The 24,327-nt window shown below is 36.9% G+C and overlaps 1 protein-coding gene across 1 annotated transcript in view; it reads right to left on the reverse strand.

Moving 5' to 3' along the window:
• GABBR2 (gamma-aminobutyric acid type B receptor subunit 2) overlaps positions 1–24,327 on the reverse strand; it is a 451,814-nt gene that overhangs the window by 167,443 nt on the left and 260,044 nt on the right. The window contains exon 8 of the mRNA XM_048940847.1: positions 18,550–18,610. Within this exon, the coding sequence (XP_048796804.1) occupies positions 18,550–18,610 (61 nt within the window). The remainder of the gene's footprint in view (positions 1–18,549; positions 18,611–24,327) is intronic.

A 24,327-nucleotide genomic window follows, 5' to 3' on the forward strand; every position in this document is an offset into this window, starting at 1 on the left:
CTGAATTTCCATTTGACATCCTTCTGTTTTGGACCTAAGCATGTGTGAGCTTTACGTTAAGACAAATCCCGAACTATTTTGAAATGTAAGATGTTAGTAACAGCTAAATTGGAATGAATTCAGTCTGATACACATTCCTCGTGTTGTTAGAACTCTTTGCCTTCCTTCAGTTATTAGAAGTACATTTTAGTAGGATGCATTCTAGTCTTGAACATCAAAATTTATCACTGTTACTATTCCTTCAACTTTCTTTTTAAACTTTAATGGTGCTAAAATCCACAGGAGGAAACAAACTCACTATTTGCAAAAATATGCTCATTCAGGAAATGATATTGTTTAAATAACATGTATTTTAAAGGTGAGTTGAATTTATGTTCCAGGAGAGTGAAACAACTCCAGCTGAATCTTGTTAAATGTCAGAGTTACAAAAAATGTAATTTTCCTTGTATTTCAGTGAACCTCCACTTGCTTTAACTTATTTCTCTAGCAACTCCTTTGTAATACTGAATAAAGCAGAAAGGGGAATAAGGAGACTACAGTAATCGCTTCTTAGCACTAATTCGGTACAATATATATTTTAGTAAGAACAGAAGGAAGTGGTTTAGAAGACTGATTAGGTTATAAAGAACTAAGTGTGTTGAAGTGATAGTCCCTGATTTTATCTTTAATGATCATTTCAGTGTTTTCCTAGAATAATAAGCTTCATTGTCAGGCTTCTTAATTTCAAATCCTGACTTATTTTCTACTTTTTCTTCTGGAGCTATGGAGAACAGTGTTGCATTAAGAGAAATTTCTCCTATGGAAGGCTATTAAATTATAATTGCTCTAAATAATAAAAGCATTAATAATTAATATAAAGTAATTATGTAATACACCTGACAGACAGCTCTGGAATGAAATTGCCTGGCAAAGCACAGCAAGATCACATGGGCAATTCTACGTAAGCATAACTTCATTTTGTGCATAATATTAAGTATGCACATGGAAGAGTTTCCAGACTCAGAGTTGATGTTGTAGGTACAGATAGTTTGAAAGACTGTTCTTCCCAAAAAATTGATAGCATAAAGCAATGATGATTTTATTCTGAACATTTCCTTGTTTCAAGAGTATAGGATATATGCCTGTAGCAATGAAAAGTAACATAAGGAAAAAATCCTTGAAAAGCTGATTAAAACTAGAAAAGCAGAAGTATGCATTGTTCTTACTTATCACTGTATTTGCAGTATGACAGTGAAGAACAGCAGAGTCTTTACAATGGGCTGGGCATAAAAGACTGTATTAAACAACCCCTGCAGATGCACAAAATTGAGTAACGTAACAAAAGTTATGTCATCAATTTTTCATTACAACTAGAATAAAAGCTTGAACATTTCTTCTATTTCTAAAGTGAGGTATATATGTGTCCATCTTTTGCCTTTTTTCCTGAGATATTATCAAAGATGTAGGTGTGTGATGAGTAAGAAACTGAGGTTTGTTTGAAGTATGAGAACAAGAGGAAATCTGGAAAATGAAAATTTTAAAAACAGTTCCAGGAAGAAAATATTTCAAAAACAGCTGGCAAGGTAGCACTATAAGCTAGCTACCAAAGTCAGTTGTCCCACAAATAGTAGTGACAACCTTGAAAATCAAAACCAAATTAAAACTCTGAGAAGGGGATTTAAATCTTTCTTTAACCAAGTGAATACATATCTCAGTGCATACGTATCTAAGACATTGCAGCCAACCCCATGCTAGTCACAGCATTCAATAGAAAATTAAATTATAGAATGTTTCAGGAAAAAAAAATGAATTGAAGGAAACTGTAATCCATGCCTCTCATTCTATATATTTATCAGAATTTATCTATTTGACCAGGAAACATTAACCCCAAATTTTAAGATGCTCAGTGCAAAACTTTATTAGATGGCAGCTAACTAAACTCGTATACAGATTTTGTCTCTTTTTGTGAACAATTGCTTCTTATGTAAGAGCTTTTTTTAAAAAAAGGAGCTTCCAATGGAAGTCATATATTCTTGCTATCCAGAAACAGGAAATGCAGCCTAGAGAATCAAAGACCTTCTATGACATTTGTGTTTGGACTCCTACTTGCATGTTTGAAAATCAGGGGCCCTCAGATTCCAGTTAAAGTCTTTTTTCACTCCACACATTCCTCATTACCACAGTGCTACCTGTTCTGCATCTAGCACCTTCTAATTTTCCTGGAGGAGTGGAAACTGGAACCAGAACAAGGAGAGAGGGGATAATAAAGATAATAATAACAAAGAATAAAGACTTAAGGCAACTTTAGAATGGTAAGATACAGTTTGTCTATTCCCAAAGCCCATAGAATAATCATAGAGTAGCTTCAGTTGAAAGGGATATCAAGGGTCATGAAGTTCCAACCCTCCTGCCATAAGCAGGGTCATCAACCTCCAGATCTGGTACTAGACCAGGTTGCCCAGGGCCCCATCCAACCTGGCCCTGGACACCTCCAGGGACGGGGCATCCACAGCATTTCTGGGCCACCTGTTCTAGCAACTTGTCACTCTCTCTTTAAACTTCCCCCTGACATCCAATTTAAACCTTCCCTCCTTGAGCATAAAACCATTCCCCCTTGTCCCATTTACCCAAGTAAAAAGTTGACTCCTTCCCTGAGCAAACAGTCAAAAAACATAAAGTGGTACTGTAATTTTTTTTTTACACATAAAAAAACTTTTTTGTTTTTGTTTTTGTTTTGTTTTGTTTAACTCAATGCATGATGTTCCTAGATTTCTGTTTCCTTCACGGGGTTTTCCAGACCTTAGAAAGATTTTATAGAAATCGCTGTGAAGTCTATACTACTGAAAGATATCTACATCCAACTGAAAAGAAGCCAAAACCAACAAAATTTCTAAATTCATTTTATAACCTACCCTGTACGCTCTTTGCTACTTTCAGTAGTTAGTACTTTTGAAGTAGTTCAATTTCCTGCTTCTCTTTTCTTAATAGAAGTTTTCCTCTTTACACTCCATGCAAACCATTCATTGAATTTAAACACAAAATTACCTGTTCTGAAACCCAATAATATGCTTCTTAATTATCTAACTTCCATTCACTTCAAACAAATGATAATCATTTATTCTATACCTTGACCTAGCACACAGTATAATTTAATTATCAGGAGAGCACTGTACACATATTTTGGTGAAAAATCCATTTGAAGAACCTTGAATTTCTTTGCTTCTTTCATGAGACTTTCTTAGAGGTATCTGTGTATAACTAATTTATATCTATGCTGGAAAGAAAACAAGCCTCTTGAAGACCAAGTTGCACAGAGTTGTCATAACTAATTTTTGCTACAAGCATCTCAGTCTAGATGTATAATATCATCATAAAATGATATTACTATAGCAATCTGAAGTGATATATTATAGCAATCACTAATAAAACAAAGAGGTCTATATCCAGTTTCAAAAGAACCATTTCCAAATCAAGTTATAATTTTCTCATAATATTTGGTTTTGGGTGGAAATAAATCATGAATCAATCAAAGCAAGTTAAAGTTTTAATTATTATATGATTTTTTCTTTCACTGATAAAAATATTCTTGCAACTTTATTTGATTTCCAAGCAAATGAAAAAGCGTAAAACAACTTCTTACATAGTCAGAGCTCTTTCTCAGGTATTAGACAGGATTCTCACATTTAGTAAAATTTAGTAAATATTCAAATATGTATTAGAAAGAAATGATTCTGCAGATGAGAAGGACTTAAGTTACATTGTTATAGATAAACAGTGTAATACAGTTCACTGCAGAGCTGTAGTTGTTGAAATATTTTGTGTTGATAACGAATCTGATGAGAGAGATGCACAAATGTTTAGATGTCTGTACTTAGACCACCAGGCTGTAAATAGCAAAGTATTTGGCTTAGCACACTGAATAGCAAGCATCACAAGGGGGTCAAGTCACAGCTGTCTGTCTAAGGCATTGATCAATCACAGAAGTGCTTCAGGAAGCCTGTAAAGTTTCCAAAACCCAGGTATCACACTAATGATTTCTGTATAAAGTTCATTACAGTGTTAAATGTATCCTGTATGAGATGATACATCCTACAAGACTGCTCAGATACAACAGTCTTCTACTGAAGCCACTGCACACAAGTAGGCCTTGCTTTTCCACGGCTTGGGAAGTCCCTAGCCCAGAAATTGTGTTCCAGCATAACTGAGGTTTGAAGTCATAAATGCACATTCAAAATATTCTCACATCATTATCTGTTACATAACTTTTTTTTTTTTTTTTAAAATAAGTTCTTCGCCACCATCCATAATGTCAGTCTAAGAATCAAAAATCAACCTTCATAGAAGTTATTTTCACCAGTGGATGGATCTTCCAATTCAGAGATCAGCCACTGAAAAGTGAAGAAATGCAACAGAGGCTGGCACTGTGATTAACAGTCTAAGCTGAAAGATTCATGATTCACGGGTGATATAATTGTTTGGAGTCCTGTGCTGAGGGGAATTCTAAAGTGAACTTAATCTTAGATGTCTGTACTAAATAAAATGAGTCTTTCTTAGCAAGGATGCCTGGTTCTCAGATTTCCACATTCCATTTTATTTAATTTACTCTTTATCCATAGCAAAGCATTTTTTGTGAGATCTAAAGGCAATAAAAAATAAGTAGCTGAAATTAGCGACTTAAACTTTACTATATGAGAAATCACTGTGAAATTTAAATGTACACAAATATACAAACTGACCCATACTTTGTCTAGCTCACTGTCTAGCTTATTGTGGTTAATCTCTCTCTTTCACAACTACTACACTAATTCTTGGAGAAAGGTTTAAAGGGATTCAGCTTTCCAAACTTATTTGAGCTCAGTGTATACTTCTACCTCTCAATTAAATTGTCCCAGCTCATTTTCAAGGTATTTAGGAAAATGGGCATATTTAGAGCATAATTTTCTTGCTCAACTGTGGGTACATACATAAGTCTAATAAGTCTAAGTTTTATTATGGAAGAATCTGTATCCCTCTTTACAGTGGACACAACAACTTGGTCAGATGTAAATATCTGAACTTGGACAAGTGGATCCCACATATTGTCACAAAATTTCAAAAAGTTCTTAAATGCTTTAAAAAAAAATTGAGTAATTTTGCCTTTTTTAATTATTATTATTTACTTTTTTTTCACTAAAAGACTTAACTTTTGTTCTTAAAAATTTTCTTTTTTTTTTTTTTTTTCTCTGTTGGGTAAGCTGTTTGACTTTATAGGTATCAGAAATGAGACAGTCTTCTGAGATGACCATCTTTCAAAAGAAGAGTGAGTGAAAGCAAACATATATTTAGAAAATTTCTTCCTTCTTACACACTAGTTTACCATCAATAGAAGTATAACTTGAAAAGAGTTAAAGAACAAATATTTAGAAGAAATGTTTGCAAAAAGAAAAAAATCAGAAAATGAAATAACAATTGATTGCAAAAAAACCCAAGCATATATGCTGTCTGTTAAATTTATATCAACTGATCTCAGCATACAAACAAGAGAAACTGAGTGAAGCCAATAATGACTTCAGTTACACAGAGAAGTTTGGTCTTAGGCTATTTCTTGAAATTTCCTACTACTTTAACTAGTTTAGTTGCTTATCTTCTCCTGGTAGTGAACAATCCAAAAGCCAGAGACTGCTGAAATTCAAGTTAAGGAATTTCGACTTCTTTTTCTAGTTTTGTTGACCAAAAAATGTGATGTGGCTTATCAAAAAACCTGTGTACCAAAGTCAGACACAAACACTGGCATAATTGACAGTGCAAATACAGCTTAGAACCTACCCAGTACTTTTTGGTGACAACTAAGAGGAATTGTTGCCATCTCCATTCAGCCCTGAGCTGAATGTCAGTGTATCACTCCTCCAAGACACAGCAAAAAGCATTTCAATCCTCCAGAACAATGTGTGTGAGAGATCTGAAAACATCTTTCACCCGTAGATGAATACTTCAGCTTCTGGACCGTCATTTTGTGCTTTCTTTGTGGTAAATGAATCATTCAGTTATTTACACATAGCAGAAAAGCTCCAGGTGTAAATATAGACACACTGTGAGTTGAGGATCAGGTAAGCGTCTGAGAAATGGCCCTGAGGATCTACATTCTAAAACCCACATAAGGGATAAAACAATTCAAGTATTTTTCAGTGGACTCCATAATATTCAGTTATTGAAGAAAAGAATTTTTTTTTTTTTGTCCAAACTTAGAATATCTTCTTTGCCTGTTAAGTACAGACAGCTTGGGAAAAAACAAAAATGAATTTGAAACAGAGTTATGATTCACTGGATGTACTATGCAGCCACTTCTGCAAACACTAAACTCTATACATATTTTTTTATTTGTATCTCAAGAAGTGTGCAATGCAGCAGGCTTTGACATGCTTGGAATATTTTAGTATTTCTTCAAGGAAATAAGGATTTGTATTACATATGCCTCAAGAGCATATTTTTTATAATTGGATAGTTACCACTAAAAATAGTTCAGGGTTTTGGCTGCATACAATGAGATCAAAGTAGGCTGTAAAACAATATCTTAAAAATTAAAAATAGAAATAGCCTCAGATGAATATTTAAGACATGCAAAATTAGGTCTCTCACATTATCTGTCAGATTGTAGGTTTGATTATTTGAGGAGCTGGAAGTCAGTCACAGAATCACAGAATCACAGAATCACCCGGGTTGGAAGGGACCCCAAGGATCATGTAATTCCAAACCCCCTGCCTAGCAGGGCCACCAAACATACACATTCAGATCAGGTTGCCCAGGACCCCGTCCAACCTGGCCTTAAACACGTCCAAGGACGGGGCATCCACAACCTCCCTGGGCAGCCCGTTCCAGGGCCTAACCACTCTCCTAGTAAAGAACTTCCCCCTAACATCTAACCTAAATCTTCCCTCCTTCAACTTAAAACCATTTCCCCTAGTCCTGCTGTTGTCAGCCCTTTTGAAGAGTTTACTCCCCTCCTGGGTGTAGGTTCCCTTCAGGTATTGATAGGCTGCAATGAGGTCACCCCGCAGCCTTCTCTTCTCCAGGCTGAACAAGCCCAACTCCCTCAGCCTGTCCTCATAGGGGAGGTGCTCCAGCCCCCTGATCATCTTAGTCGCCCTCCTCTGGACCCTTTCCAAAATCTCAATGTCTTTCTTGTACTGAGGGCTCCACACCTGGACACAGTACTCCAGGTGGGGCCTCACAAGAGCCGAGTAGAGAGGGACAATCACCTCCCTGTCCCTGCTGGCCACCCCTCTCCTGATGGAGCCCAGGATCCCATTTGCCTTTCGAGCTGCCAGAGCGCACTGCTGGCTCATATTCAGTCTCTCGTCCATCAGGACCCCCAGGTCCTTCTCTGCCGAGCTGCTCTCAAGGACCACTCCTCCCAGCCTGTACAGGTGCCTGGGGTTCTTCCGGCCCCAATGCAAAACCCTGCACTTTGCCGTGTTGAACCTCATCAGGTTCACCCGAGCCCAGCCCTCCAGCCTGTCGAGGTCCCTCTGAATGGCATCCCTTCCTTCCACCGTATCAACCGCACCACTCAGCTTGGTGTCGTCAGCAAACTTGCTGAGGGTGCACTCAATTCCCTCATCGATGTCATTAATAAAGATGTTAAAGAGCACCGGTCCCAAGACAGACCCTTGGGGGACACCACTTGTTACCGGCCTCCACCTGGACATAGAGCCATTGACCACCACCCTCTGTCTGCGGCCTTTCAACCAATTGCTTATCCATCGGGTCGTCCACCCATCAAATCCACTTCCCTCCAATTTGGAGATGAGGATGTGGTGGGGGACCATGTCAAAGGCCTTGCTCAGGTCCAGGTAAATGACATCGGTCGCCTTCCCTTCGTCCACCAATGCCATCACTCCATCATAGAAGGCCACAAGATTAGTTAGGCATGACCTTCCAGTCCTGAATGCCTGATCAATGTAGCATTTCAGGACCTACTCAGAACTTTGCAGGGTCAGGCTCAGAGTTTACAACAGTACAACTAGACTGTCTTCATAAAGCACTGCTTAATTAAAGTATTTACACATACAGCAGTAATTCATCATACTATAAGCTAGTGCTGATTAAAACCAGTAAGCTGGTCTTAAAACCTTGTGCACTCATTAAAATCAACAGTAGGATTCCTAAAGGCTTGACCCACTTCCAATGCAGTTTGACCCAATTCCATGTGATGTAGCTGCATTTATAGTTTATCTGTTGATTGGGATTTATCCATCCAGCAGATCAGCTATTGATTTCCACACAACTGCACAATTTACAGAATCATTCCAGATGAAAAGAGAAAACATCTATTGTTCAACTTTGTTTGTTCTTGGCCACCCCAAAAGGATTAATTATCATATTTGAGATCATATTTGGTAGATAAAAGGCTAGCTTGCCCTGAAAACAACCAGTGTGGGGGAATAAATTTCCTTTCAGCTGCTTGTACTTCCTGACTACCACACATTGTTACACAATTGTTTTGCTAACATTTAATCTACTGTGTATATAAAGCAGTTTTTCCTCTAATTTTAGACCTCTATGGGGTACCCACTTCTTTTTGTTTAGACAACCAGTGGCAATTTCTTGAGTAGTCCAGAAATGTCAGATATGGGTAATTTATAGCACATTTGTACCATCTGACAAAAGGGAACACGTAGAAAAACATTCTCATCAGAGCAAGAAGGAGTTTTACAATTTTTTCGGGGACCATCATTGCTACTGGCCCTCTACAGAGACTGAAAAACACATGTATAATAGTGACAGACTTGTGACAACAGTGTATGTACAGTGCTACTCTAACACAAATTTAGCCAATTGCAAAGTTACTGTGAAATCAATAATTTTTACCAAAGGCAGAGTTGAACCTGCTTTATAAGGCCTGGTATTCTTGCAGCCCCACAGGTGTCTGCTGTGGGAGGATAATAACAAAATTGAATATGAAAGAATACTCTGAGTTTCCTCTCTGACAAATGTGTAGTGTTCATGTCTAGACCACTAATTCTATTCAGCCTTCCTGGATTTATATTAGTCAGGAAACTACTTGTGAATGCTACATAGCAAACGATTTGACTGAATTGGTGTAACATTTCAGCTCTGCTTTTCTATCTCCATCCTGGGCAATATAGCTCAGGAACAGAAGTTCATTTCCTTAATACAAGGTGACTCAAAGCCACTCCATGACCTAATCTTTCACCAAGTTAGTTAAAACCGGGTCTCTGTCAGCATCAAATATTCCAGTCTTCTCATCTGGATCCTGAATGAAATTACATTGGCTAATTATAACTTTTAAACTGCCAGAGATTTTCAGCATTAGTTACCTTAAACTTTTAAGAACGGAAGGGAGACTTTTTTTTTTGTGAGATTTAACCTTAAATCCCGTAACTGTTGACTTCCAAGTGCTTAGTTTATGGCATGAAAATGTCACTTTTCTCTCACTGACTCCCCATTCTCTCTTTTTTGCTTGTTTTTAATACTGGTTGCAAACTGAAGGTGATGAAAGGAAAGCAAATAAATGGAACATATCTAGTCTTAAATAAAGCATTTTATAATATTCCACCCTAAATTCATTCCAAAAGATGAGAATAAATGCCACCTGGAATGAACACTGCCTGAATGAGTGTAAATCACAGATAGTCATGAAATTAATTATGCTGCAATAAAGGATGCTGCTGAGCCACTTTGACACCTGTTCTAAAGACTAAAGAGTCTTCACATCAGTGAGTAAAAAGCAAGAAGCAAGAGATACTGGTAGGGCTCAAGAAACCAGCTCTCTCCATTCTTTGGATCAGCAATCCACAGTAATATGGAGCTCAGAAAAACACTGAACATTTAGGAGCTCAAACAAACAATTTTAATGCATGCCAAGAGCACATAAGTGGCAGAAGCTGCTGTAAAGGGGCAACATACATTTCTGCAAGTATCTGCTTCCTGGCACAAGGAAGCACACATGTGAACTGCAAAAGCTGAAGTTATCCTTCCAATACCTCTGCCCATGCGCCTTGTGGAATATGATTTCCTACCAGGAACACAGATTGAACTGCTTTATATGGGTACATTTGTAGGTAGCAAAAATACGCTTGAATTTTTTTTCCCCTTCTTCTCTGTCCATGCAAAGCAGCCAAGATTTTGCTAAATCAGAGAGCCCCAGGTCAATTTCCACAGATAAATTGAACCTGACAGACCACTGAAGATAATTTTTTCTTCTTATTAAGATCTCACATCAACGCAAAACTTCACTAGGCAGACCTGGGGAACTTCACATTGCACCTAGACTAATTTTCTTTTTTTTTTTAATTGAGTAAAAGAGCAAAAAAAACCAAAACAACCCAAAACATTCCCATTATTCTGTTAAGATAATCTCCTTTGATGGCCACAGCAAATGTCTAAGGTGAGAACAGCTCAGAGAACTGCTCAGTCTTCAAACACAAAGCTGAGAAAGACACTTTTTTGCTGCTGTTTCATTTTACATAACATCTAGCAGTAGGATTAGCTCCACTGGGGGAAAATCCCTTTTGTAGACATTTTCAAAATATCTAACTGATTTAGAGATTTAAGTCTTGTGACTCAGTTGGCTTTCCCCTTCAAATTTTACCTTGAATATTTCTAACATTTGGTCAGATTCTTTCATACATTAAGATAGATCTGAGACAGTTAATAAAAATATTCCGGTTACAAATATTACTAAAATATGAATCAAGAAGGGAAAACAAGAGCAAAAGTCTAATTTAAGCCCAGAGGAGGGATGGAATATTCTTCTAATCTGCTGATCAAGTATATGAAGGGAGCTTACAAGCAGAAGGGGAACCAATTTTTTGCACGATCTGATAGTGATAGGGCAAAGGGGAATTATTTTAATCTGAAAGAGAAGAAAATCAGGTGAGATGTTAGGAAAAAAAATCTTTACTGAGAGAGTGGTGAGGCACTGGCACAGTTGCCCAGAGAAGCTGTGGTGCCGCATCCCTGAAGGCACTCAAGGCCAGGTTGGATGGGGCCCTGGGCAGCTGAGCTCACGAGGGGCAGCCCTGCACATGGACAGGGATGGAGCTGGTGGGCTTTGAGGGCCCTCCCACCCTAAGCCATTCTGCGATTTTATGATTCAATGATTCTTTATTCCAAGGCATCAGCAAAGCACTCTGTATCCATAGGGCACACGTACAGATTTGTAACTGCAATCTGGGATTACTTCCTAGACCACACGTTTCTATAAACCCCACTGATTTCACAGCCAGCCCACAGTCTAAGTTACCTGCACCAATAATTTTAGCCCTCACAGTACATCATCAACTGGCCCCAAGCTGTAATAGTCTTGGGAGGCTTTCAGTGATTAAAATAGGCACACAGTGCTGAAAATTGAACCTGTAACACACACAGGAAAACAATCTAGCGTTTGGCTGCAGGTTATCGCTTAGAATGTCAGCTGAATTTATCAAACTCAGATATGAGCAGTTAAACAGCTTTTGGTGATCTATAGCTTCTGTATACAATTGCAAACCTAAATCCAACTTAACTTTTTAAAGGTGTGAAAAGTCACAAATGATTTTTTCAAAAATTGTGCTCTCTTTGAACTGAAAAAAAAAGCAACCCTTATGTATTGCCCTGCATGTGGCAGGGGGGTTGGAGATTCATGGTCCTTGAGATCCCTTCCAACCCTAGCCATTCTGTGATTCATTCTGTATTTACTGACCTTTTTGATTCTTTCTTTGGGGGTTTTTCATAGTCTCTCCCTTTTGAGGGGAAGCATAGACTAGAAGTGTAAACAAGTTTCTCCTTTTTATCCAGACTTCTACAATTTACTAACGCAACACAGCATTTGCCTGCTGTCACATCACACCAACACAACCATGCTCCAAATGTCACATTAACAAAGTCAGGTTATAAAACATTCTGCGCTGACCTTTTGAACTGCCAGAGTTAGCTTAGTTTCTATTACTTAGAATGGGAAGCCTCTGCTTATTTTCTCTTTTTAAATGCAAGAAACACCTGCTTTTTATTCAAAAACTTGTTTGAATTCCACATTCTCACAATTCACTCCACTTCCTGAGTGGACTGCTAAAGCATCTTTGTAAAAAAGGTTAAATTGATTGACCTATGTACACCAGACACTTTGTTCTTCCTTATATTCAGGACAAGGAGTACAAACAGAAAGCACTCAGGAATCTGCTTCCATCGGTGCTCTCAGCTTTCCCTTCTAACACAATTCAAGGCAGAACGTGTACCTATTCATCTTACCAGGTTTACAAATTACCCAACCTTTTTAAATGCCAAGAGCAGGGGATCTGCATTACCAATTTTGGAGCTATAGTATACTTTAAAATGGGGCAAGGATCTACCATGATTTTATGGTATACAAGAATACATACTTTCTAGGGATAAGCTATCCAATCCACTCATTATAGATGGACATGTACAGTTGTGTAATATCACTTCTAGGAGATCACTTTCTGAGGGTATTATACTTTTCCTTCTCCTTCAAACTATCCCTTCCTAATAGACCTAACCTGATTCCCAGTGTTCCAGCCATGGACAGGAAGGCTGTGACAGTGCTTCTGATGTCACTGGGGCGTTCTGAGCCTACCTACTAACACCAGAAAAGACCCAACTCTGGTACAATACAAGGAAATTGTTTATTACATACAGATATTCCTACACAAGAGATTAACCTGCAAAGATTGAGTGTGGTCCTTCAAGGCCAAACAAGTACCTGAACTGGATGTGCAGAAAGCAGCTCAAGGAGGAGAGAATATGTCCACTACATATTAAGGCATTAGAGAAAGTGAGGAGGATTATGCTGAAGAGACAGAGGTAACAGACAGATTTGTGTTAGTAGTCAGGGATCATATACAGTATCATTTTGTTCTAAATCACAGTTCCCAACTCCTTTGCGCGAGCAATTTATTTACAACATCGAAATTAATTTGATGCATTTTTGATTCTGGCAGTAGTTTAAAACTCTGCACATTAAATCATCTGTGGTGAAATCAGATCTTTACACATTCATCCCCTTCACTTCATAATCATTTAAGAAAAAGAATGTACACGCATTCCAGATAAAGATAACAAAGAAAGCATTTTCCTCAACAGTTCATACTCATATTCTCCCTTGCGTCTCATCTTCTTAGCCAATAACTCAAGAATAAAATAAATATGACTTAGCCCCTTACTCCCAAGGAGCAAGGAGAAATTAGAGTCCAAGTAGGCTTTTTTTTGGATGCTTTTTTCTAAATCCAAAAGTATCTGTGATTATTTGACTCCCAGAGTCTTCAAGGGGGAATTCTGAAATATAAGCTTACTCTGTCAGCTAACAGTGATGACAAAGGGTCTATATTGCCACTGGAAGAAAAGAAATTGAAAGCTACTATTTCTTGAACTTATCATGTCTTCTTTTGAAATGGGGGCAATAGAACTGTTGATCACAGCCCCTTGGCCGAGAGGAGCCAACCAGTTCTTAAGTAACATCATTCAAGTCAGAAAATTACAATGTGCTGTTGCAGTGTTACTTAAGATCAGACATATAGAAAAATAAAAAATCTATCTCCTCCTAAATCTATTAATTTCATACGCTCATTTTCTATTATCACATTTACAGAATTATTCTTCATTAATTTCTCTACAAGATTCCAGCGATGATGTATGAAAACTTTGTTTTTACAGAAAACACAAAATCTTCATCTCAGAGAACTGGAGGTCGATACAGTGCCTGTATGACCAGCTATGACTTGGAATTAAACTAGCACATAAAATGACAGAATAAAACAGGACCATGATTAAATCACAAAAAGGAGGACTAGTAAATCTGAAATGCAATTTAGTTTTTTCAATCGCTTTATGTGAATCTCTGGATTAATAGTGCTTCTGTACTACGTTTAGTTTCAATGTCTACAGCATATAATTCACAACTGCTGTTGGTCACCTACACAGTGAACAAACCCATTTTCACTGTGCCTTTTCAAAGTATTTCTTGATCACGTCATTTATGTGTGATAGGTTTAACTCACATAGTGATCTTCATTTTTCCTAGCACTATGATAATGTTGCCTACCACCCTGGAACTAGGTCTCAATAGGAAATTTTGGTCAAAAGCTCTTCATTATAAAATTCCACTGGGAGAATCCCAGCAGACACTATAACTTTACCACCTCTCACCTACAACTGAACAAGGTTTATGTGCTGGCATCATCAGTGAGAGCTATAAACTCCAGAAGAATCCAGCTATACTTACTGCCCAGGGGAAAAAGAAAAATTATACACCCTTATTGTTTGTTACATGAAATCAGCAAGTATTTATATTTCACATTCTGAATACACACACAGTATATTCACATTTTGTTAAGCAAATGGAATACTGTCTCTATTTAATTTTCCCCAAAGTCTATACCTGATTATTCAAAGGTACACTTAAAATCTGGAAAGAAAAAAAAGTATTCATAAGGAGATTTTACTTTCACTTTGGTGATATGCTTCTGAGGCAGAAAAATTTGAATCCCAGATTCTGGATATCTGACACCAGGGACTATGGATATTTGAAATGATATTTCAAATCTGATTTTTCAATGTTGTAATTAAATATTTGGTGTCTGCTGAATATCTGGTGTCTACTTTCAGCATTGTTCACAGAAAGAAAATCCACAGAATGGTTCTGAAGGAAATATACAAGAGAATTGATAAATGTAAAAATATTGAAAGGCAGTTAATCACATTATTTATATGAATTATTATTTAAGCAAGAACCAAAAGTAGTCCAAGTCTGTCAGACAGAATTTTAAATAATAGAAGAAAGCTACATACGTATGATCTACACACATTTCAATCCTACTTGTTTACAATTCAGCTTTACTTTTCCTTTTCAATGTATTCTAGCACCAAAGTCTTTTAGGTTTCCACAATGTGTGCACAGCAACAGTTGCCAGGATCCTCTTTCTGCTTGCACTAGCCAGAAGATTTTGGCCATCTACTTCAGCTACATGTTTGACAATGAGAATATTGCTTTAATAGCATCAGTGGACAAAACCTCTTCATTTGGAAAGATGCCAACATCAAACATTTCTTGGATATTTCAGCTAGACTGGCAGACTGCTCTTTATTTGCCAGTGTGGTAGGAGAATAAAATGCAGTTACATGTGCTCTGTGCCCTCTGCAGTATAATATAACATTTCTGGGTGACAGTCACAATCTATGCATTAGTAAGTAGTTTGGTCCCAACTACCCTTGGCACAATCTCTTTGCTTGCAAACCTAACAGAGGCTGAAAATGGGACATGTCTAGTGTGAATTTGGGAAAAGCTACTACCTTCAAAATTAAGGCAGTGATTCAAAATCTTATTACAGCATGTCATACATACTGCAGTTACGCTCTGAGCTATCACGCTCTGGTTTTCCCTTGCATCATTGTCTGCTTTTCCATATCCAAAATGTTCACAAATCTTCAACTCTTTCAAAGGGTAGATAACAGCAGGACAAAGGGAAATGATTTTAAGTTGACAGAGGGAAGATTTAGGTTAGATGTCAGGGGGAAGTTCTTATGAGAGTGGTGAGGTACTGGAACAGGCTGCCCAGAGAGGTTGTAGATGCCCCGTCCCTGGAGGTGTTCAAGGCCAGGTTGGATGGGGCCCTGGGCATCCTGATCTAGCATTAAATGGGGAAGCTGGTGGCCCTGCCTATGGTGAGAGGAGTTGGAGATTCATGATCCTTGAGGTCCCTTCCAACACAGGCCATTCTGTGATTCTGTGAAATAATCTCATTAGCACAAATGTTCCCAGCAAAGATTTTGCGATAAGGAGTCCTGGACAACTTTCCTTTGCAATAATTTGATTAGCAGTTTGCAACTTGAAAGGCTTTCATTTTCCAGTAAAACATCCAAGTAGATTCAGTTTGAGCACTGTCCTCTATATCTGTGGAAAGTGTGTTGCTCACTGCCGTTTTTCTCATTTTTGTATCATTTTGCCTTTTTAGTTCTTGTCAGAATTGTCAGGCATGGTCTGTCTGATACAATAGGAAACAGAAAGTAAAAACCTTGAGTCCAACATAGACTGGGAGCTGTTCTTCTGACCAGACAAATAAGGAACAACATTTTTGGCCATGGAATCTTACTTCTCATATATGACTACCTATTTACCCATCTTCTTTCTCTACAATGATTTATTGGTGATATTTGCATCCTTTCATTCAAAACATTCATAAAATTATAAACTCTTATAGATGAAGAAATGACTGCAGAGGTACAGAACACTAATACTGATGATTTCCATCTATGTTAAGGTAATAAGCTACTAATGCACTTAATATATGTGATATTCATAATTACCATGAATTTCATTAAAAGAATTTGTAATATATCATTGATGCAGTCTTTTTTTTTTCCTAGAAAACACAATGATTTGTATTACAGTTCATAAAAAACGTTAATGACTGAAATACTTGTCTGTCTCAAGCCTGATAGCACCTAACAGCTATAATTACAAAGGAAAAGCCCATTTACCAATCTCAGTATTGGACTTAATTAGCTTATTTCCACTATTTGGAACTTCCCCATTAGCCCATGATTTATGAAATGTTAATGTGAATGTTTTGGAAAGCTTTCTAACCAATGTTTTAAGATTACTTTTTTTTTTTTAAGGAAATGAATAATTTTTTATAGCATTGCCACGGTAATCATGAAAGAAGAAGAGAAAAATCTTTTAACAGATGGAGTATAATTTATATTAAAAAAGATAAAAAGAATACTTTCAACTACTGATCCTTATACCTGAATTTCTTACTTTTTTTTTAGTATAGTCTTCTCTTTTCCAGAATTAGTGAGAACGAAAGACAGACTTCAGATGTGCCTTTGGACTATAGCTTGCATGAGAAATAACCTAGTCCATCTTTCTGATCTTCTCCATATGTTGTGTAGGTTATAATGAAAACAAACAGGCTTTTTCCTGCAGGTTGATGGGAAATGTTTGGTTGATGACCAAAATCCTGGGTTTGGGCCTGAATCAATTCTGAAACAGCCATTATGTAACAGCAAGGAAGTATAAAATGGACAGCTGTCTCCTATGTTCTTATTGACCAAAGAGTATTTCAACTGGTTGTAAGACCATTGGTGTTAAATAGCAGCTCTTGCAAGACTGAGAAACACTAAAAACTCACATTTGAAAGGACGATAATAAAAATCTGTTTAAAATTAGCTATCCAGAACTTCAATTGCTCCTGCAGGTTACTTCCAAAGGTGCTTGTTCACCTTCCCATGATTCCACATCACATCATTAATGCACAGAGGGAAGGTGCCAAACTTCCCCCCTTTCAAGTGCACTAGCAGAGTGCAGCTGCCTTAGGCAGGATGCACAGGGCTTCCTTCAGACTTCTGAGGAGTGAACACCTCTTGTAAAATCTCCTTGCAATATTTACTCATGATTCTTTCATGTTGCTGTAAACAATACTACTACGAAATAATGGGAGGAAGAGGCGGAAGAGGAAGCAATAAATATTTATCATTAGTGTTGAGCAATAATTTCTAGATTACATTATCATGAGATGAGGCCTGCAAAAATTTAGTGGACAGAAATGCTTCAGGGAACACGAGTTAATAGCATCAGTTATAGATGTGAAGACAAAAGCAACCCATAAGATTGCTGCTGTAAATTACCATGAGTAACAAATCCCCTCAAGTGCATTGCTGTTCATTAATAATAATGCCTATACAGCAGACAATTTCTACTCAAAGGATGAGCCTTTGCAGTTTGGTCAGCAGAATTATGTTTAAAGTGATCTCCTGAAGAAAGTGCACGTCTCTTTCTCGTGTACTGAAAGCTATCTGCCAGCTCCCTCTTCCTCCTGCTCTCACGAGATCACACAAATGCACTCTTCTCCAGTTTCATCACTGGATCAGACTAGGAACAAAAACATTAACTGCATTCTATAAACTGTATAAGCAACTATGACGTCTTCTATAAATCAGTATTTTGATTGAAAGCTTGACAAAGCAAGCTCCTATTCCCAGCTTGACAACTGCTGGTTTCTGCAAAGAGAGTCTGCATTTGGGGTCTCTACAGCTGGGACCACTCCCTGCAGAGCAGCTCAGGCTGAATGGACACAGCAGGCTTGACGTGTCACACTGCAGGGAGTGTTGCCTCCAAGGAATGGGGCTGATGGTTTCTGTCCTTTACTTGCTGAGGGAGTGCCTTCTGAAACAACCTTTGGGAATCAGTTGCTGAATTTCAAAAGCAAGCCTTCAGAGAGCACAAATGTGAACTTTAAAGAGCTTAATAGCCAAAAATCTCTCTAAATAAACTTCTCTAATAGCAAAAGGCCTCTTCAGATTCAGTTTCCAAAAACAACTGCATTAATGACCAGGTGCTTAGCTGATCAGTACAGTTTTTTCCAGCATCTGGCTGTTATAGATCAATAGTTTCTGTATGCGTGTGAATTTTCTTCTAGGAAAATACTTGGAAATATGTCAGACCACTGAGGGTTCAAAATACAGCATTTAAAATAATTGTACATATTTAAATTGTTCTACAATAAATGCAATTGATTCATTAAGCCTGAAACTGCATGCATAATTGTAATGAAAATAAAATTGTTTGTGACCTACCTTGGAACTGCGTAAATTTGATGGTTCCCATCCTCTCTCCATTCCTGAAAACAACTTGACCCTAAATAAAATAAATAAATGACTTAAATGTTTTATAAATCTTAAAAAAAAATGTAGTTTAATTAGAACTGCAATTGTTTTCCATTCACTATTAAAATTACCCAAGAAAGGGTTAAATATTGAGAACAGCAGATTCAACCCAGACTGAAGAAATTTATTAATATCTTAAAGCTTTCATCGACAAATTTCAAATGGCTTTACAAAGTTGACCATTGTTATCACTCACTGTTCAAGGTCAGAAATGGAGCCAGTAACTGATGACTGTATTTGTCTAGGATACCTAAGAGTTATCAAGGATCATCTCAAAAAAGGATTTACATTTCATTCCTCATATGGATCTCCGAAAGGCTCTATAATTTATTTATATCAATGATTGTGGATACTAAAAGCATTTTATACTATACCAAGTTCATGTCCAAGTAGTCTTGATAAATGTAATGTGTTTAAGACATAACGTGCTACCCTTCATGATGCTACATGTTGATATACTTCAAAATAATAGTCAATGGTCACACAATGCGGAAGCCTCCTCACATATGCCTAGCAAATTACTCCCATCCTTCACCCCATCTTTCTGACAAAATATCTTTTAAATTTTTGTCCCCACTTTGGCTATTTTGTGATGGAGTATGAAAGAGCAAGTTTTCATTAATTTCAGAAATATTTTTAATATCCTAAACTTGCAGTGGAGTGCTGAGTGTGGTCATTGTAGACTGGAGTTTTATTCAACTCCTAGTTTGGATAATTATTATAATCTCCATTAATTTATTTTTTTAGCAGACATCATTATAAAAGAAACCAAATGGTAAGCATCAGAGGCTACTATCTGTGCAAGTCCCTTTTTAGATTACTTCTGGTCACTAAGGATTCAAAACACAACCATCTTCAGTTTAAAGAAGAATGCAGTTAAAAAAAAACAGTTTTTACCCTTGTTATGAAATCTGATCAAAACACTGATACAAAGTGATTGTATCATCCTACTGATATGAACTCAATTTGAATTTTAATAGTGGAAAGATTGTTCAGTCCCCTGCAAGGAACTATACCTACATGTGTGGTACTCTCTGCAGAACATGCATCCCACGTTCCCTGCTAATCACAGAACACTGTTCCCTTTCAGTAAATTCAGGAAGACATCCTATAGTAAGTATAATCTACCTTGTGCTAAGAATTAAAAGCCAAAAATTTCAGTCTATGACAGAAAGAGAGCAAGACAAATGAACGTCGGTGATATAGATTCTCTCAACAGCCACAGAAGGGCGCAAGAACTGCTCCTACTGAAGTTTGGTCAAAAATAAGGTTTATCCAGAGACTATTAAAACAGCTCAGGGAGGCAACGTAAAATATTAGCAAGCAGTTTGTGTGTGCATTTCAGCAGACTTATCCAGATCTCCCTTAGTTTGGAGTAGTATTTAATGTCCCTGGAGATGTTTGAACATAACCAAAATACTTGATTTAAATACGCAACAGTAGAAAATATTAAAGAAAAGTCTTGTAAAATGTGCTGTGCAAGTATCACTTGTTGCAGGTATCTACTGTCAACCCAGTCTCACACTAAGTTCTGGTTCTGAAGCCTGAGACGGAGGATTCTATAGTTAATTTTTTTCCTGTTTTGGATAAGTTATTTTTTGATAAATTTTCCTGCCTTTTACTTTATCTCTGCTTATGCTTTCATTACAAGATTATGATACTGTAAACTGTACACTATTGGACTGCTCTTTCTAGATAGCAACCAGCAGGAATTAATGCTGTCATCCATGATGACTGTTATCTAAGACTACCATGTATTATTGACAATATAATATACCAGCTCATGGATGTTTCTGTATTCTTAGTGCAACTGGTTTGCTGTGTCATCCTTGCTTCTTGTAATACCACCCACATTGCCATTATCCAACTGGAGAGCCATATTTCATCTGTATCTACTGACTAGAGAAAAATATGTAGATCCTCATTGACTCATTTTGAAACTATCAAGGTAGATAAGGTCTGAATGTTCTGAATAAATTCAAAAATTTATAGAATACAAAGAACAAATTATATTTTTATAAAAATTGAATGATTGAAAAATAAATATATGGATGATAGCGATGGCAGAGACACGGAACAATTCATGTAGAAGTTGTCTTTATCTGCAATAATATTCAATCACCTTCACTAAAGTTTACTGAATGTTAAGAAGTTTAAAAGTCGAATGTGTTATTAAAAGGCATAAAACTTTCTAAATAAAAATTTATGTTCTGACATTGTCCTGTTTATTGTTCATAAACTCAAGACTTACGTTAAACATCCAGATACAAGAATAAAAAAAAATTGAAATTGGCTATTTATTCCACCTGTTATTTAACAAATAAACCTGTCCTCAGAGACATAATCAACAATAAACACATCAGCAAGAATCTTCTATGAAATCCCTAGTGTAACCCATGACAATGACAGCACCTATTTATTACCCATGCATCAAAAGTGCAACCACAACCACAGCTACTGCTTGGTTCTTGGCTCCTGAGCAACACACTGCTTCATAACAATGTGACAAGAAACGACAGCATTTCAAGTAGCTTAAACCCCTCAAGACTTTAAAATTGCAGTGAGCTTAGGGGGAAAACACTCCAAGGTTTTTAGTGGAGCTTTAGGTAGCACCAAAAGACACTGAAATACTGTCTCTGTTGTACTACTCAATTCTGCAATGTGGCAGAGAGGAGTACTCCTTAAGAATACTGAGGAATTATACAAATACCAGTACATTTATTTCACTTTTACAAATGTTAACTTAAAACAGCAATAAAAAATAAACCAAAAGAAGCATCTATTGAATATATATATATATTTTAATTATGGCTAAAACTAAAGAGTTAAACTGAGGGCAAAAAAAGGTAAATCAATAGAATAATAAAACATTTTATATTTCTTAATCTGATACAATGCCATAAAGAAACAAAACAACCAGTCTTTCAGAAATCTGTTTTGTAGAAATGACGGGCTGATTTATGGCATGAAAAGTGAGCTATAAGCTGATGTTCTTCTCTGGACCACATCAAGTCACTTCTTTGCCATCAAGATAACATGCCATAAGAGTTAACTAGACAATTAACTTCTTCATACTTGAGGCCCCTTTAAAACACCGGGTGTCTGAACGGCAGCTATTCCTAAGATACAGTTAAAACTATAGCTTTACTAAAGCAAATCTCTGTACTCCCTCTTACTTTATTTTTACCTCATCACATACTTTCTACATGTGCCAGCACAGTTTGTGGTGTGACCCACCATAAGAACAAGAACTTGTGAAATCTGAGTGAGTGTGAGCAACCAGCCAAACTTTACCTTCCATCACATTTTGGTGACATTGCAATAGGTGGTGATTAGAAAAGATATCAGTGGTTGTACGGATGAGATGCTCGAGATGCTCTTTCTAAAAGGAAAATAAACTGACTTCTTTGGAGCATGATTCTCAGATTCCCACTCATGTAATTATTTTACTTCAAGAGATGCAAAATACAGTCTGTCCTTTACCATCATTTCAATCAACAAGAAAGTTAATTACGTTCACTTAGATCAAACCACATATTTTACTCCAATCTTTTTTTTTTTTTTTTTTTTTAAATATTTTTTTGAAGTAATTTCCTTCACCAATTGTAAATGTGATGCTTGAGTAAACACTAGTTGTACAACAACTCTGCCCAGCTCCGAGCTATGGGCAAGCATGTCTGCAACAGCAATTATCCCTGAAAGACAGGCAGGCAGGCGGGGAATAGGAAATGTAAGACTTGAATTCTGATAAAAAGTAATGAGAACAGAGAGTGGAATAGAAACTGAAGTAGTTCAGTCTGGCACAGAGTATTTGAAATACATTTCATTATTGCTAAAAGTTGTGCAAGTTTGTGGTTTTTTCTTCAGTCCTTTGTTTTATTTTTATTTTTTTTTTTTTTGTGACATCACTGAATCCAGCTACTTTTCTTCTAATATGTGACCTTTTTTCCCAAAAAGTCAGTATTTTAAAATGCATTTCAAATGATGAAAAGCAGAACTAGACCAAATATTTCAGAGGCATTAGTCTCACCACTGCCACATACAAGAACACCTTCCTTGTTTCTTCTGCACACTGCCTTCTTCTGTGTGCTTCATTTTTAAAAGCCTAGCATTGGTTTCTTTCCTACTTTTGCACACTTCGTTATACAACATAACCACATTTCATCTCATTACAAAAATGACTTCCATAAATGTACAATCTTTTTTTTTTTTTTCCTGGAGTTGATGCCTTTTTAAGCCATCAGTCCTTTATTTGTGGTCAAAATAAGAAGTGCACAACAATAATCCTCGCATAATCATAAAATATTATTCAACATTAGATTTATTTTAAACACATTGGACTTCCCCTGTCATTGTAGCACTGGAATTCATTTGTCTACTCTTGAAAGGAGCTGTTAAATGTGTTTTATTTTTTCTTGGTTGATATAAAGTAGTTATCTTTGCTATATTATGAACATATTAAGTTCCTTTCTAGCTAGGGAGCACTAGTATTTATTCAAATTTTCTTTACATTATTACTGACAATTTTATTGTTCTGCTGTGGATGTAGGCACATGCTGGTATTGAAATTCTTCCATTCCTCATACATTGAGATCCACAGCTAACACATCTCATTCATGTCTTTAGCTTCCCTCGTTACTCCACAAAAGAAGAGTTCAGAACATTTGTAACTGCTCTCTCAGTCAGGGACAGGTCTATACTACAACCACCCCTTCATTTATTCAGATTTATGTCTGCAAAGTGCATGAAGTATGGCAAGCAGAGAAATAAATAAACAGCATTTATTTCATGATTTTCCATTTCATGCCTACAAAAAAAAACAAAAAACAAAAAACAAACAAAAAAACCAACCAACAACAACACAACAATTACATTAGCTCATGGTTTTTTCAGTGTGCCAAAACCTTTTCTGGGTTCTGCTTCACTTTTTCTCCATTGGAGAGTAATCTGGACCACTCTCTATCTAGGTCATCTTGACATACAGAAGTAGTTGTCTTTTGAAATGCCCATAGCCTACATACTCACATCAGTTCCAAACTGAATGTCAATACTTTTTCCAGAAATTAAGTAACTCAGTCACTTGAGGATTATTTAGTTATATATGTGATATAAGGTAAACTATTTAAATAAACGCCTGCAGAAATACCTCCATAGCAGTAGGATGACTAAGGCAGTTGAAGCTGTAATTTTTATATAAACACAGTACATTACTGTGAAAGAACACATCAGCAGATCTGTTATTAAATTGTCCCTTCAAGCTCTGTGACATCTGCTGAAATGAAAGCATTCTTCTGATCCTGTAGTGTCCTTACTGGACTAAACTCACTAAAGCTAAGAGCCCAGGATGGTGAAGCATCCCAGGGCAACAAATTTGAGAGCTTGCACAGACCTACATATTCCTAGAAGTAACATTCATCAGGCCCCTGAATGAGCTACTGTGGCCAGATGTATTTTGTGATTTTTAAGTTGGTGTTGAGAAGGGAAATGCTGTTTCTGAATGACTTTTGCAGTGCCAGACCTGGAACCTGCCCAATGGAGCAGCTAGGAGCAAGAATTGCTATTGGTCTCATATGTTTTCTGGTGATTTTGGCAATCCACTCAGCCCACTACTCACGCCAACACAGATTTACTCATGCAGCACTCCTTATCCCTAGCCCTGCCTTCCTGGTCACGCATTGAACAAGCTTG

This window comes from Lagopus muta, chromosome 3 (assembly GCF_023343835.1).
Source record: "Lagopus muta isolate bLagMut1 chromosome 3, bLagMut1 primary, whole genome shotgun sequence".
NCBI lineage: Eukaryota > Metazoa > Chordata > Aves > Galliformes > Phasianidae > Lagopus > Lagopus muta.